The sequence below is a fragment of the Gobio gobio genome (assembly GCF_949357685.1).
Source record: "Gobio gobio genome assembly, chromosome: 5".
In the NCBI taxonomy this organism is placed as follows: Eukaryota; Metazoa; Chordata; class Actinopteri; order Cypriniformes; family Gobionidae; genus Gobio; species Gobio gobio.
Window position 1 is genome coordinate 42,957,468 of NC_137101.1, and position 12,978 is coordinate 42,970,445.

The window sequence follows — 12,978 nt, forward strand, 5'->3', positions numbered from 1 at the left end:
TTTCCCTCGACAGAGCTTCCTCTGTCGTCTCTAGGTGTGTTCTTCCCCCCCTTGGAACCAGGTTGGGTCCACTCCAGAGACTGCCATTTGTTGCACTACCCTGTTAGGTTAGTCCTTATGTGTATTCCACCTCTCCTTCCATTGAATGATGTGGTTCCGCAGCGTACCATCTCCCGAGACGGGCACGCTTTCCCAGCGTTATCCAATAGTCACGCTGAGTGGGTCTTGCAGGAACAGCAGTGACTGTCCTTCCCTGCCCGGAGCCCTGACTCCCACTATAAAATAGGAGTGGTCCAGCGAGCTCAGGCAGGACGCTGGAAGGGCCAGCCTCCTGGCGAGTTGGTAGGGATCCCAATTCGTCGGTCAGTTCCGACGTACGTCGAACGTATGTAACCCTCGTTCCCTGAAGGAGGGAACGGAGACGTACGTCCCGTCGCCAGGTGCTGTGCTTCAGCTGAAGGCCCGAGCCATTTATCTCGGCTCCTCAGTTGAAAACGGTATGTGGCACTTCCACTTCCTTAATTATACCCGCAACGCGGGCCGGTGCGTGGAATGCGTGATCGCATGCCAATGTTCATTGGCTCGTTTTAATTACTCGAAGTAGGTCGGTCTCTGAAAACAGATCCCAATTCGTCGGTCAGTTCCGACGTACGTCTCCGTTCCCTCCTTCAGGGAACGAGGGTTACATACGTAACCGAGACGTTTTTGTGAGAGGAGAGATATTTTGTGATAGCAGTCATTTTCCCTCATTTGTATATAAGTTACTTGCTAAAATATATTTGTGCATGCCAGCAAGTGTCCCTGTGAGAGGATTTTTTCAAATACTGGAGAAATTATATGTAAAAAAAAAGAAGTCGGCAAAGTCCTTCAATAGCAGAGCAAATAATATTTTTGAATAAAAATGTTATGTAACAAATGTTACACATTGTGGCTTTATTTATTTTTATTAATCATTTTTATCAATCATTAATCATTTTTCATGACCAAAAAAACCTATAGTTATCCACGATGAGGAGGCTACGGGTTAAAAAACCAAGATCATGTAGTTGTTATACAGATGTATATATTTTTTTTTTACATGGATCATTGTAAAGGTTATTTCAGATCAACACATGCAAGCGACCACTAGGTGTCGCCGTAGAGACGGGTGTCGGATTGATTCGAAGCTTCATAAGGGGTGTTCATTTATTAATTTCATAGTTGTTTTTTATATTATGTTATTGTAATTATTTGATGTATAATCTTTGTTCACGGACTGTGATGGCTGAATGTTTGTAAATTGAATTCTGTAATAAAAAATTTATTAAAAAAAGATTAAGGATGCTTTGTTTAGTTTGAACGTGCTGCGAGTAGGAAGAACTTTTAATTATTTAATACTAAGTTGCCCCCTTTTCATGCATTTTTTTCTTTATTGTATCAATTACACAAACCAATATGCCTAACACAATACGGTCTGACATTACTGAAGTAAATCAAAATGCTTTATTTTGAGTTTTTGTCCACTATATGCTCACAATCACCTTATGTATATTCAGCAGAGCTTACATCTCTCTCTGCTGACTCTCATACAACGTTGATGAACTGCACTAGAACCAGCTTTTGGTCTTGTTTGTCCCAATTTTGTCTGTAGTCTACCGGGCCCAGTAAAGGGAAATCTTGAGTGACCATGAACCTGAGGCCTGTTGCACAAAAGTAGAATTAAGACATCCAAGATAAATGACTGAGCTGAGCTCAATGAAGCCAAAACAGGTGCGTCCAGGCTTAATTGGTTGCACAAACACCAAGCCAGGATGAGCAGACACGGATTCATCAAGCCAGGTGAAACCAATCCTGGATAGGTGCGCGCTCACGGCTCACTCAAATAGACCTGCCACCGATCACAGATTCGCTGATTCACCATGGCAACCAGAGCAGCGTACTTTTCCCCGTCGGAGGCACAAATCCTCATGGAGGCATACGAGGAGGTAAAAGATATAATTAAGAAGAAAGGCAACACCGCCACAGTGATAAAACAAAGGGAAAAAGCGTGGCAAAGTATTGCAGACCGCCTGAATGCGTAAGTAGTGCACAATTACACACTCACCGCTCCGCTGAAACATCACAATTACAATCCAAATAGTTTATTCACATCTCCAAAAACGCAGTTGTACTCTGATTATGAAACAGTTGAATTTATTTACATGGACTGCAGATATGAGTTAAATTGTGTAAAGTAACTCCATCACACTGTATAAGGCTTTGATAAATTATTATCAAAGCCTTACATTATTACTACGCTCAGTAGTACGGTTTAATTTTAGAAGCCGTTGTACTGTGCTTCTTATGTTGTCCACCGATTTTTCTGTGTTCTCCTGCTTTTATTAATGTAAAACTGCTTTGAAACAATGAAACAATTGTGATTGCGCTATACATAAAATAAAAATGAATTGAATAAATAGATGAGATAATAATAATAATAATCACTTTAATTTATATAGCGCCTTTCAAAGGAGTCAAAGTCGCTTGCTCACTGATTCCATTGAATGTTCTTGTGTGATAAAGAAAGTATCTTTTTTCGTGTGTGTGTGATGTAGATTAAACATGACTGGGCCAAAACGGACATGGCAGCAAGTCAAAATCAAATACAAGAACATTCTCCAGAATGGTAAGGGCCCTGACTAATACTTAACAATGCACAAGCATATATTGTACCCAGAAGGTGGCTGCTCACACATTGTCTGTACTGTTTTAGCAGTGAAAAAGAATACCCACAGACAAGGCACGGGTGGTGGGTCACCAAAAGCTGACCTCACCCCAGCAGAGGACATGGCCTTGGAGCTAAATAAAGGCAGGCCCGTGTTGGAGGGGATCCCTGGGGGGAAAGAGACAAGCATAGGTCCCTCCCAAGATGCCACCCACTTCATACAAGGTATGTCCTTCCATCTCTACATGGGACACAACCACATTCATATTGAATCCATTTGGACTGTCTGACTTTGGTTTGCCTATTGCCTTGCAGTGTCTGGCAGCACTGTGTTACTGTTAGAGCCACCAGCACAAGCACCAGACGATGCTGATCCAGTGAGTACTCCATCAAAGGCATACTGTAGGCCTGGCATGTCTTGTCTTCTAGCTTCAATATGAATCCAATTAAATGTGATAGGGTGAGGGCCACAGAGCAGCAGCAACAGCACATGACGGCGCTGATGATGATTAGGAGACCATCTCTCTGGATTCAAGAAGGCATGAGGTATCATGTCAAGCCTGTGAAAGTACTATTTAGTCTACAATGGTGAGGAGTTATCATTTGGAGCCCACACAAAATCACAAAATCTCATTTCTGTAATAGGACCCAGATGCTGTACAGTGGGAAAGCCAGCCTGGCAACATAGTGCGTATTAATGGAAGGACACTACATCGTGCCAAATTCCCGCTGCGCTAATTGTATTGTGTTCACAGACCTCACAAGCTATCAGACAGTTGTATGGCAACCACCTCCGGCGCCAAATAGAACTGGCAGATATAGACATGCAGTACAAGAAGAAAAAGATGGAAAATCTTGATTTGGAGGCCGAAATAAAAAAGAGGACAGTTAGGAAACTGGACCTTGAAATAAAAAAACTTGAGCGGGAGGTGAGTTATGCCTTCAATGTACACTATATGCTACCTGTAACAAATGTATTAATCATTATTCTCCTTTCCTCCCCCAGCTCCAAGAAGATGACACATCTTTAAAATAAAAAATATTAGGTAAAGTCAAGTGAGCTATGACATATGAGCTCCCATTGTGAGCACACAGGACCAGCGGCATCTTTTAGTTGTTTTTTTTTATTTTCCCCAGCAATCAGTACAAATAACAACACCTGTGATGAGACGACTCGACGCCAGTGTTATGGCCTAAAATAATACACGATTGATTAACTTATTCTAACATTTTTCTTTAACATTCTCTTTCTAACATTTTTCAATGTACATTTATGAAATGCACTTTCTGTAAAGCTGCTTTGAAACAATGTGTATTGTGAAAAGCGCTATACAAATAAATTTGAATTGAATTGAATTGAAATAAGCATCGTTATAAGGCACCCCCCAGCGCCAGGTGTGGCCACTAGCCTATATGAAGGGCCAAAATGGTGTTTCCTTTCTGCTCTGACAATGGCGTGCCCATTCTTGCGAGATGTGGTGGATGAAGAAGCACTTGTGCTCAGGAGAGCCTTCAGGCGAGAGAGGGTCTTCAGGGACCGGTTGGACCCACTGGCCTATCATGATGACCATCTATATGAAAGATACAGGTTTTCTGCAGATGGCATCAGGTATCTGTGCAGACTGCTGGGTCCCAGGATTAAGCACCGCACCGCACGGAGCCATGCACTGAGTGTGGAGCAAATGGTTTGTGTGGCCTTGCGCTTTTTTGCTAGTGGAGCCTTCCTGTACTCCGTTGGGGATGCAGAACAGCTGAACAAGGCCACAATTTGCCGCACACTAAGGAGTGTGTGTCTGGCTATCAAAGCATTAGCAGATGTCTTCATCTCCTTCCCTCCCCACAGAAGACTCTGTGACATCAAAGAGGAATTCTATAGGATTGCAGGTAAGAGGATCTACAAATTACAGGACAACTGTTAACACCCGTAGTAGGATACTCATTACTTTGTGTGACAGGTTTCCCCAATGTCATTGGTGCACTGGACTGCACACACATAAGGATAAAAGCCCCCTCAGGTGCCCATGAGGCAGATTTTGTGAATAGGAAATCCTTTCACAGCATTAATGTTCAGGTGAGCATAACTTTTTGATATTGTCCATTGATGAACACTGTGCATTGCCAGTGATGTGCATTGATTGGTTTAATATTCCTCATCTTATGATTTCAGATGGTCTGCAATGCTGACTGTGTGATCAGCAATGTTGTGGCAAAATGGCCTGGCTCAGTCCATGACTCCAGAATCTTTCGGGCCTCTGAAATCTATCAGCGCCTATCACAAGGTGAGCCACACATACAACCCCTATTAATAACCACTTTTTACATCATGGCTGTGTCAAGAATATCACTGTTTATGAGGTAGTAATGGTGAGATTTTGTGTTGACAGGTGAACTCTCTGGTGTGTTGCTGGGAGACAGGGGGTATGGCTGCCAGCCTTTTCTCCTGACACCTTTCACAGACCCCCAGGAAGCACAGCAGGCCTACAACCATGCCCATGCCAGGACCAGGGCCAGAGTTGAAATGACCTTTGGCCTCCTGAAGGCACGCTTTCACTGCCTTCACAAATTAAGGGTCAGCCCTGTGAGGGCATGTGACATTACTGTGGCTTGTGCTGTCCTCCACAATGTGGCCTGCCTGAGGAAGGAGAGGGCCCCCAGAGTGCCACCAGCCATGGACTGGGACAATCCGGCAATCTTCCCTGATGACGACAGTGGTCGGCTGCTGAGGGACCAATATGTGTTGAATTATTTTAGCTAGAATGTTTGCTTTCAATTTTGGTTAAATATGTCCTGCGGTGGCAGAGGAATTTGGGTTACATTTTTATAATTTTTTTATTGATTTGGCCTCTTATGATGTTTGTGCTGTATACTGTGTGTAATACAAGCTTGCAGGGAGGCTACTGCATTCATTTGTCTGTTCAGTTGATGTGTATGGATTTGTCCTGCATTTATTTCAGTGTGCAGACATGCGGGGTGTGTTATATACAGACCTTTGAATGTGTTATCCTTTTGTTGTAAATGCTTTGATTCTGTGCTTTCCATCTTGTAGAGTCACTGTGTGACTTCAGTTTCGAAAGGAGCTGATGGTTTACCTGCTTTGTTTTATCCTTATTCAATAAAGGAACATAATGTTACACTTTGTGTTTTTATATTTATATGGAATGTGTATTTTATACGACCGTGTATTAGGGCCACACTGAGGAAGAAGGAAAAAAGTCATATATATATATGAGGCTGGTTCTTTCTGCGGAAAACATGCATATACTTTTTACAGTCCTGATACTTATGACAATGTGATGCTGATGTGCCAAAAGATTAAGTATGTCCTTGTTTGTGAAACCATACTGAAGAACAATTCCATGAAATGCCCCACAGCTGTCATTTTAACAACTGTCCTCCTCTAAAACAACGGGTTACAATATTATAACTTCATTCTCGAAGTCTGTGAATTTTCTTTTTTTCCTCTGTGGCCCTAATATTCTATAATTTTATATATAGCCTTATAGTCTATGGGAAACTGTAAATTATCTTATGACAGCATCATCTAAAAATCATAATTTATCCAAAATTATTGAAATTAATGATCTGAAAGTTTAAATAATGACAGTGGGTCTAGTTATATGTGATAACAATGTATAGTGGGCAGTGGAATAACTATTGGTTTCCGTTAGTGGTGACTGCTGACTGACATAAGGGATGAGATTAAATAGATCCTGGAATTTAGCCTGGTCTGGAGCAGGCTAGCTCCACAGAATAAATCTCCATGGTAATTTATACCATAACATCCAACTGCCACCCTATCCAGCTTTAGTGCAACCGGATCATGGATAAATTGAGCCAGGATCACCAAGATATCCCGGCTTAATGCCTTATCCTAGTTTTGTGCAATAGGCCCCTGCTCTCAGCATGATTATACACACACACACACACACACACACACATATCTGTGCAGGCAGACATACACACACACACACACACACACACACGCACACAGCCAAAATACATCAACATTTTTTATTTTATTCACCTCTTAACATTCCTTTGTTTCATTTTCTTGTTAATTTAATACATTTCTTAAAATCAGTTTGTTGTTAGACTCCCTTCTTTGTAAACTGTCATAAACTGACTATATCAAGACAATCAATACTAATCCCATCAAATTTGTGAGCGAGAACTGTAGTCTGTACATGCATGTGGTACTTAATACATTTTCCATTCTGTCCAGGAAAATGTATTAATACAGAGTTTTTTCATTAATTCTGGAAAACATCCTTATAACAATGACCTCGCATGTGATTGGAGGAGCCCGACGAGCTTCTCGCCCTCGTCCAATCACGTGCGAGGTCATGGCCATGACGCGTACAAAACTTGAAGACGAGCTTTAAACAGACGTGTTTTGGACTCTCTTTTTTTTATAAATTTCTTGTGTTTTTGCTGCTTTGCTTTTTCGTGATCAACAATGACAGGGCGCCGTCTCGCCTTCAGCTCCCCTTCAACTCCTCTGCATGGACGCGGCTAACTTTTTCGACTAATTTTCAGCTGTCTTCAAACTGCGCGTCGCGTTTGGTTACAGTCAGTCAGCTGCTCGGTAAAGCTGTGGCGTCTTCACAACTCTGAGGCAAACTGCAGGCGCTATGAACCAGAGCATGGGTAATGTAACGTTACGATTTAAAGAATATGCTTTTATTCAGCTGTATAAGGGAATCGATGCGTTAATAGATCTGAGCTTAAAACTGCACATTTTGTTTCCACAGACTATCCTCGCCTCATAACGAAGCCGTGAGCTCTTATCTGCTTGGAGCAATTTCCGCGAGTCCAGATTTAACCGCTGATCACGACGAAATTGTATGTAAGTAACTTCTAATGTGTTTCTCATTCCTTGTTTAATTTTACTGTGACTGTTTTTATTAATACCAGTCTCATGTAATTGTTTTCCAGCTGCCTGTAAGACGTATTATGAATCGACACGCCGCAGCTTCAGATACAAACAACCTGAACTTACATCGCAGGCGGAAACTGTGAAGTTTAGCTCGGAGTCGATCAAGAAGAAAAAGGGTAAGATTTATTATATTAGATCCGTTTTTTGTCAATGTGAGTATTTTTCAGGTTGCTTATTGTCTTTATGGATTGTATTACAGTTGCTGGAAGCGAGAGTGTGCTGGATGAGGTGGACATTTGGAAGTCCGCGACCATTGAACTCATGTCTGGCGAGGAAGACGGCATTGTTGACGGGGTGTCTGGATGGATTGTGCGGCCGCAGCCTGGAGCTCGCCGAACTTTACATTACATTACGAGACATTACTGCTGCACTGTACATAGTTGTGTGTTTAACAATAAAGCTCTTTCTTTGAATAAACAGCTGTGTGTTTATAAATGAAGCTCTTTCTTTGAATGAACAGCTGTGTAAATAAACGGCACGGTCCGTATAATTTTCCCATATATTCCTTGATGGTATGAATACTTCATAGCACAATAACATTAATATAAAACATAAATTATTACAACATAAATTATATATTTATTATTATTATTATTGGGGTTTACATTTATAATGAGCCAGGGGGACCAATAATGATTGGTTTGCAGTGATCTGCCAACCAATCACGAGGGATTTTTCTTGTTTAAAAGTAGTGGCTTCAGCCAATACTGAGTGAGTAAATTCAAGTCTGGCCGTTGACTCTCTGGTTTCGCTGCTATTCATATGCTAATTAGAGGCGTCGCACCTCCGCGCGGTCTCTCAGCGGGGGGCTCTCCACCTTCCGCGCGGTCTCTCAGCGGGGGGCTCTCCACCTACGTCATGGTTCGTTTACGACAATTTGTGGCACAGACGAACGTGACGTTCGCTGCCTCTAAATTGCCGAAAACTGCCGAAAATTAGGGAGATTTCCGGGAGTCTACAGGCGTTTACGGGGTCGAAAATCCCACTTTTCATGCAGTGGGTGGCCCAGATCAGCGACTCATATTTTACATTTTACATCTGGTCTGTGGGCTATCAGACAATTAAGGCCTAAACACAGACACAATTTGTAATTTTCTAAATATTTTTTTATTTTAAAAAGGCAAAAGAGAACACTATGAACAACGATCTGTAGACCAGATTAACAAAAAAACACAAAACAATACAATTAAGTGAGAAAATTAAAGATAAATGTTAATTACTCAAATTACAAAAAAATACAAAACCAAGTAAAAACTAATGTGAACACAATATTAACACAAATTGTATTCATTTGTTGGGTGTGATCGGGCACGGCTGCGGGGTCGCAGGCCAGATTGAACCCTCTGATGTTGTAAGGATTCATCTCTGTGTCTGTGGCTTTCTCAGACATGCGGCTCTTCCTCACTTCTCCTGTAAGACGTACACAAAGCACACAAAGCAAAGAAACAAAGAGTAAATATTAGATTCAATATTCAAAGATTCTTTATTACATGACTTTATAGTAAAATGCTTGCACAAATCAATAATAATAAATGTGACTGAAGTGGTGTTGAGTGAATGAATGAGAGAGTGGTGATTAAGTCAAGACTGAGTGAAAGGCATCTATTATAATACTGACGAGCTATAATGGTCTTGTTGCCATCTCACTAAATTTTTTTTTATTGTTCATCCCTTTCCAATGTATTGTTTCGGCTCCACTGTCGGCAAAAATGTGTGCCAAAATGTTAAAAATGATGTGCTTGGTATCTCTTCCCCCAATGGAGGCCAGCATCCCCACCTGTGGAAACAAGAGACTATATTAGTGAGAAGTAAGAGACTGATAAATGACAGAGAGGTGTGGGCAACATAGCAAAGAGTGTGGGACATATCTCATGTCATGAATTACACCCTGAGGTGAAGCTTAATGGGATAGGCTAAAATATGTTAGCTGTAAACCTGTACCATCTAAATCCCATTCATTCCAATGGCAAAATGTACTTTGAAGGCAAATATATTAAATTGCCCAATGTCACAATACGATACGGATCACGATATTAAAGTCACGACACAATATGTATCATCATATTATGGAAGCATATGTGTAGCAATATTCAATTGGACCCACTTTATATTAGGTGGCCGTTATTAGATCCATAGATATTTATGGTTAGAAGAATGTCTCGCAAAGGCCGTAACCATGTCTTGAACACTGGGGGATCACATATTTGTATTTTTTATAAAGCATAAAGAAACAGAACAGTGAACGAAATTCTAGGTCTTATTCTAGTTGGGAAATAATCGTTGGGTCTATTTGCAAACAATATTTGTACCAAATATATTATTAGTCCAGAGATTCTTCGCATTAGTGAATAAATACATAGATCGGCTGTTAACATTTGAGTTCCCTAGTGGTCTGGTGGTAGCCTGGTGTTACCAGACTCTCGTACATTTCATTTGTACATAGAGTCTGGCCACTCTCCATTGACAACCGTTTACTTCCTTGAAGGCGGTACTCTTTTGAAGTATAAAACTATTGGATCAGCCATAACCAATCGCTAACGTCTGGTCGTGACGTATGTCATGCGCCGGAACCTGCAGCCGCGCAGGCTGTAAACAACAACCATCCCCCATTGGAATGAGCAGAGCAGTGTATAAAGATGTCTGTCAACGATAGCTGCAGGTTATGTTCGTTGAATTTAAAAATAAGAGGAACAATTGTAAATTCTACATTAATATTTGACACTAAGAACAGTGACAATGTTTACAGTAAACTGTCGAAGCTGGGTCTAATCATTCCAAATACGCCGCTTCGGTCGTGTCGGATCTGCCGCAAATGTTGTTTCTTGAATACCAGGCTACTGCACGATACGGACATTTTTCAGAAGTGGAAGAACGATGAGACGATGGAGACATGCCAGGGGGTAGATGCCAGTTCCGCTGACAAGAGACACAGAGATCCCACACCTTCGAAAACGCCAAGGGCCGTAAAAAAGTCCAGGAAATCATCTGAAATGCCACCGAGAAGCAGTGTGACCGAGGTAGGGAAACTAAACCATATGTTGTTTATCTGTAAGTCTCTGTCATGCTGTTTTGTCTTTCGTTGAATTGCCTCAGATACGCATCCATGTAATTGGTATCAACAGTAGCTGCTAGCCTAGTTGAAAACGTAGCCTAACTACATCTGGAGTCTCCGACCTCCCCCCTCAGCGAAAGCTAGCGTTACTTTGGCCAAATGAATGATCCTTTTCTGTCTTGTGTCACCGTGAGATTAGCCTGGTCCTGCCAGGCTAGCCGTGGGACACACTCAGGACTAATGTCTTATTTACATTTGCAACGTTAAACGTTGCGGATCTGTATTGTCTTGTTTATTAGTTTGGTGTTAGAGCAAGTCAGATAGGAGGAGAGCTAGAGCCTCTAAAGCTAACTGCTGTTGTAGACCCTCCCCCATTCAGCATTTCATGCAAGATTCTCCTTTTGTTGTTATTTCAGGTTGTGATCAACTATGACTGTAGTGGCCGTTTGCCAACGAAGTAACAAAAATCTTGAGTCCAAGTTCAAATCAAACAAAATCAAAAGGCCACTGATGCACCGTGGGTTTTGGTGTACGCGGGTGGGAAAAACATCAGGTCCAAACAAGTATTAAAAGTCAACCAAACGTGGTTTATTTTTTGACTGAAGTCGAGCAAACACAGAACAAACAAATTTCCTGTGCCTCTACCGCTCCGGTAAAAAACCATATGCCTTACCTGGTGCATACTAGTCCCTGCCGTGCGTTTACCTAAATAACCTATAGTGCCCCCTAGCGTGCATGAAACAAACAAAACAAATAATAAACTAACAAAACACTAACAGAAATTAAATCATAATTAAATCAAAAAATGAATAAATTTATCATAATGAAATCTAAACACAACACTAAATAGCTCCAACACCCCAGCCCCTAATTGTGCATTAAATCACAATTACGTCGATCTCCCAAAGGAGCTATTCACTCAACCCTAACCTACAACTAGATATAGCATATCATACATCAGCTTCGGTTTCCCGTCTTCCTTGTGGTGAACCTAGAACAAAACCAAAAATAGATAGAGACAAAAAGGGAGAGAAAAGCAAGAAAGAGAGAGAGTCCATGGAGTCACACCCCTGCTTCCAGCAGCAGGCAGAGCTTGGTCACTGGCCTCTCCAGAATGCTGGTTCTTGTCCGAAGGCGCACAGAACGCACCAGGCCCCTTGCATCTGCTCTCACGTCCAAAATTTTCCCCATCAGCCAAGATCCTCTTGGGGCGGTGGCATCTGCAATGAGGACGATGTCTCCAGGAGTGAGACTTCTCCTTGGTCTTATCCACTTTTGTCTCTCTTGCATCATTGGTAAGTATTCAGCAATCCATCTTTTCCAAAAAAGTTCTGCCATGTATTGTGCTTGCCTCCACCTCTTCCTGATGTACAGGTCACTGTGGTCAAATAATCCTGGTGGCATGACTAGCTTGCCTTTTAACGTCAGAATGTGACTAGGTGTGAGTGCCTCCAGGTCATCTGGGTCATCAGAGACCTTTGTAATTGGTCTGTCATTTAATATGGCCTCAGCCTCACAGAACACAGTATGGAGTCCTTCATCGTCCAGAACTTGTTGTTTGAGAACTGAAGTGAGAACACTCTTCACTGAACGAATCAAGCGCTCCCACACACCGCCGTGATGGGAAGCTGCAGCTGTGTTGAAGTTCCACTTTATGCCATCCTCAACAAAAGCTCTCTGAATGTTTTCCATGATTTAACCCAGCCAGACTTTCTTTCAACTCCCTATTGGCTCCGACAAAGTTTGTACCATTGTCAGACCTGATGGAGGAAACTGGGCCTCGTCTACAGATGAACCTCCGGACAGCATTTATACAGGAATCTGTATCCAGCGTATGTGCCACCTCCAAATGCACAGCACGGCTGGTGAAACATGTGAATAACACTCCATACCTTTTAAGAAGACTCCTGCCTCTTTTAACGTCGATAGGCCCAAAATAGTCAACTCCTATGTCCGTAAAAGGGGCTCTATCAGGCAACACCCTTTCCTCAGGCAAGTCTGCCATCTTCTGTTCAAGAAGCTTTCCTCTATTGCGTCTGCAGACCACACATTCAGATATCACCTTCCTGGCAGCGGAATTTGCATTAATAATCCAATACCTCTGACGCAGCTTAGCCAGTATGTGATTTCTTCCTGCATGCCCCAGTTGCTGATGAATATGGCGCAGAATCAGTATGGATACATGCAGATCTTTGGACAGAATGACAGGATGTTTGGATTCTGTTGGCATTGCTGCTCGACCCAGCCGACCACCTACTCTGAGGATTCCATCATCCATCACAGGATCTAGTCTGTACAGCGGACTTC

The 12,978-nt window shown here is 42.1% G+C and overlaps 2 protein-coding genes across 2 annotated transcripts in view; both read left to right on the top strand.

Moving 5' to 3' along the window:
• The window catches only part of LOC307126546 (uncharacterized protein), a gene marked incomplete at its 5' end in the record, with an annotated part of 1,586,879 nt that overhangs the window by 1,464,844 nt on the left and 109,057 nt on the right, over positions 1-12,978 (top strand). The gene's annotated exons all lie outside the window — the stretch shown is intronic.
• LOC307126308 (putative nuclease HARBI1) lies at positions 4,135-5,438 on the top strand (the record flags this gene model as incomplete). Its single annotated transcript, XM_079816771.1, has 4 exons — positions 4,135-4,567; positions 4,639-4,754; positions 4,851-4,962; positions 5,068-5,438. 4 exons carry the CDS (start codon positions 4,135-4,137, stop codon positions 5,436-5,438), a joined length of 1,032 nt encoding a protein of 343 aa, XP_079672897.1.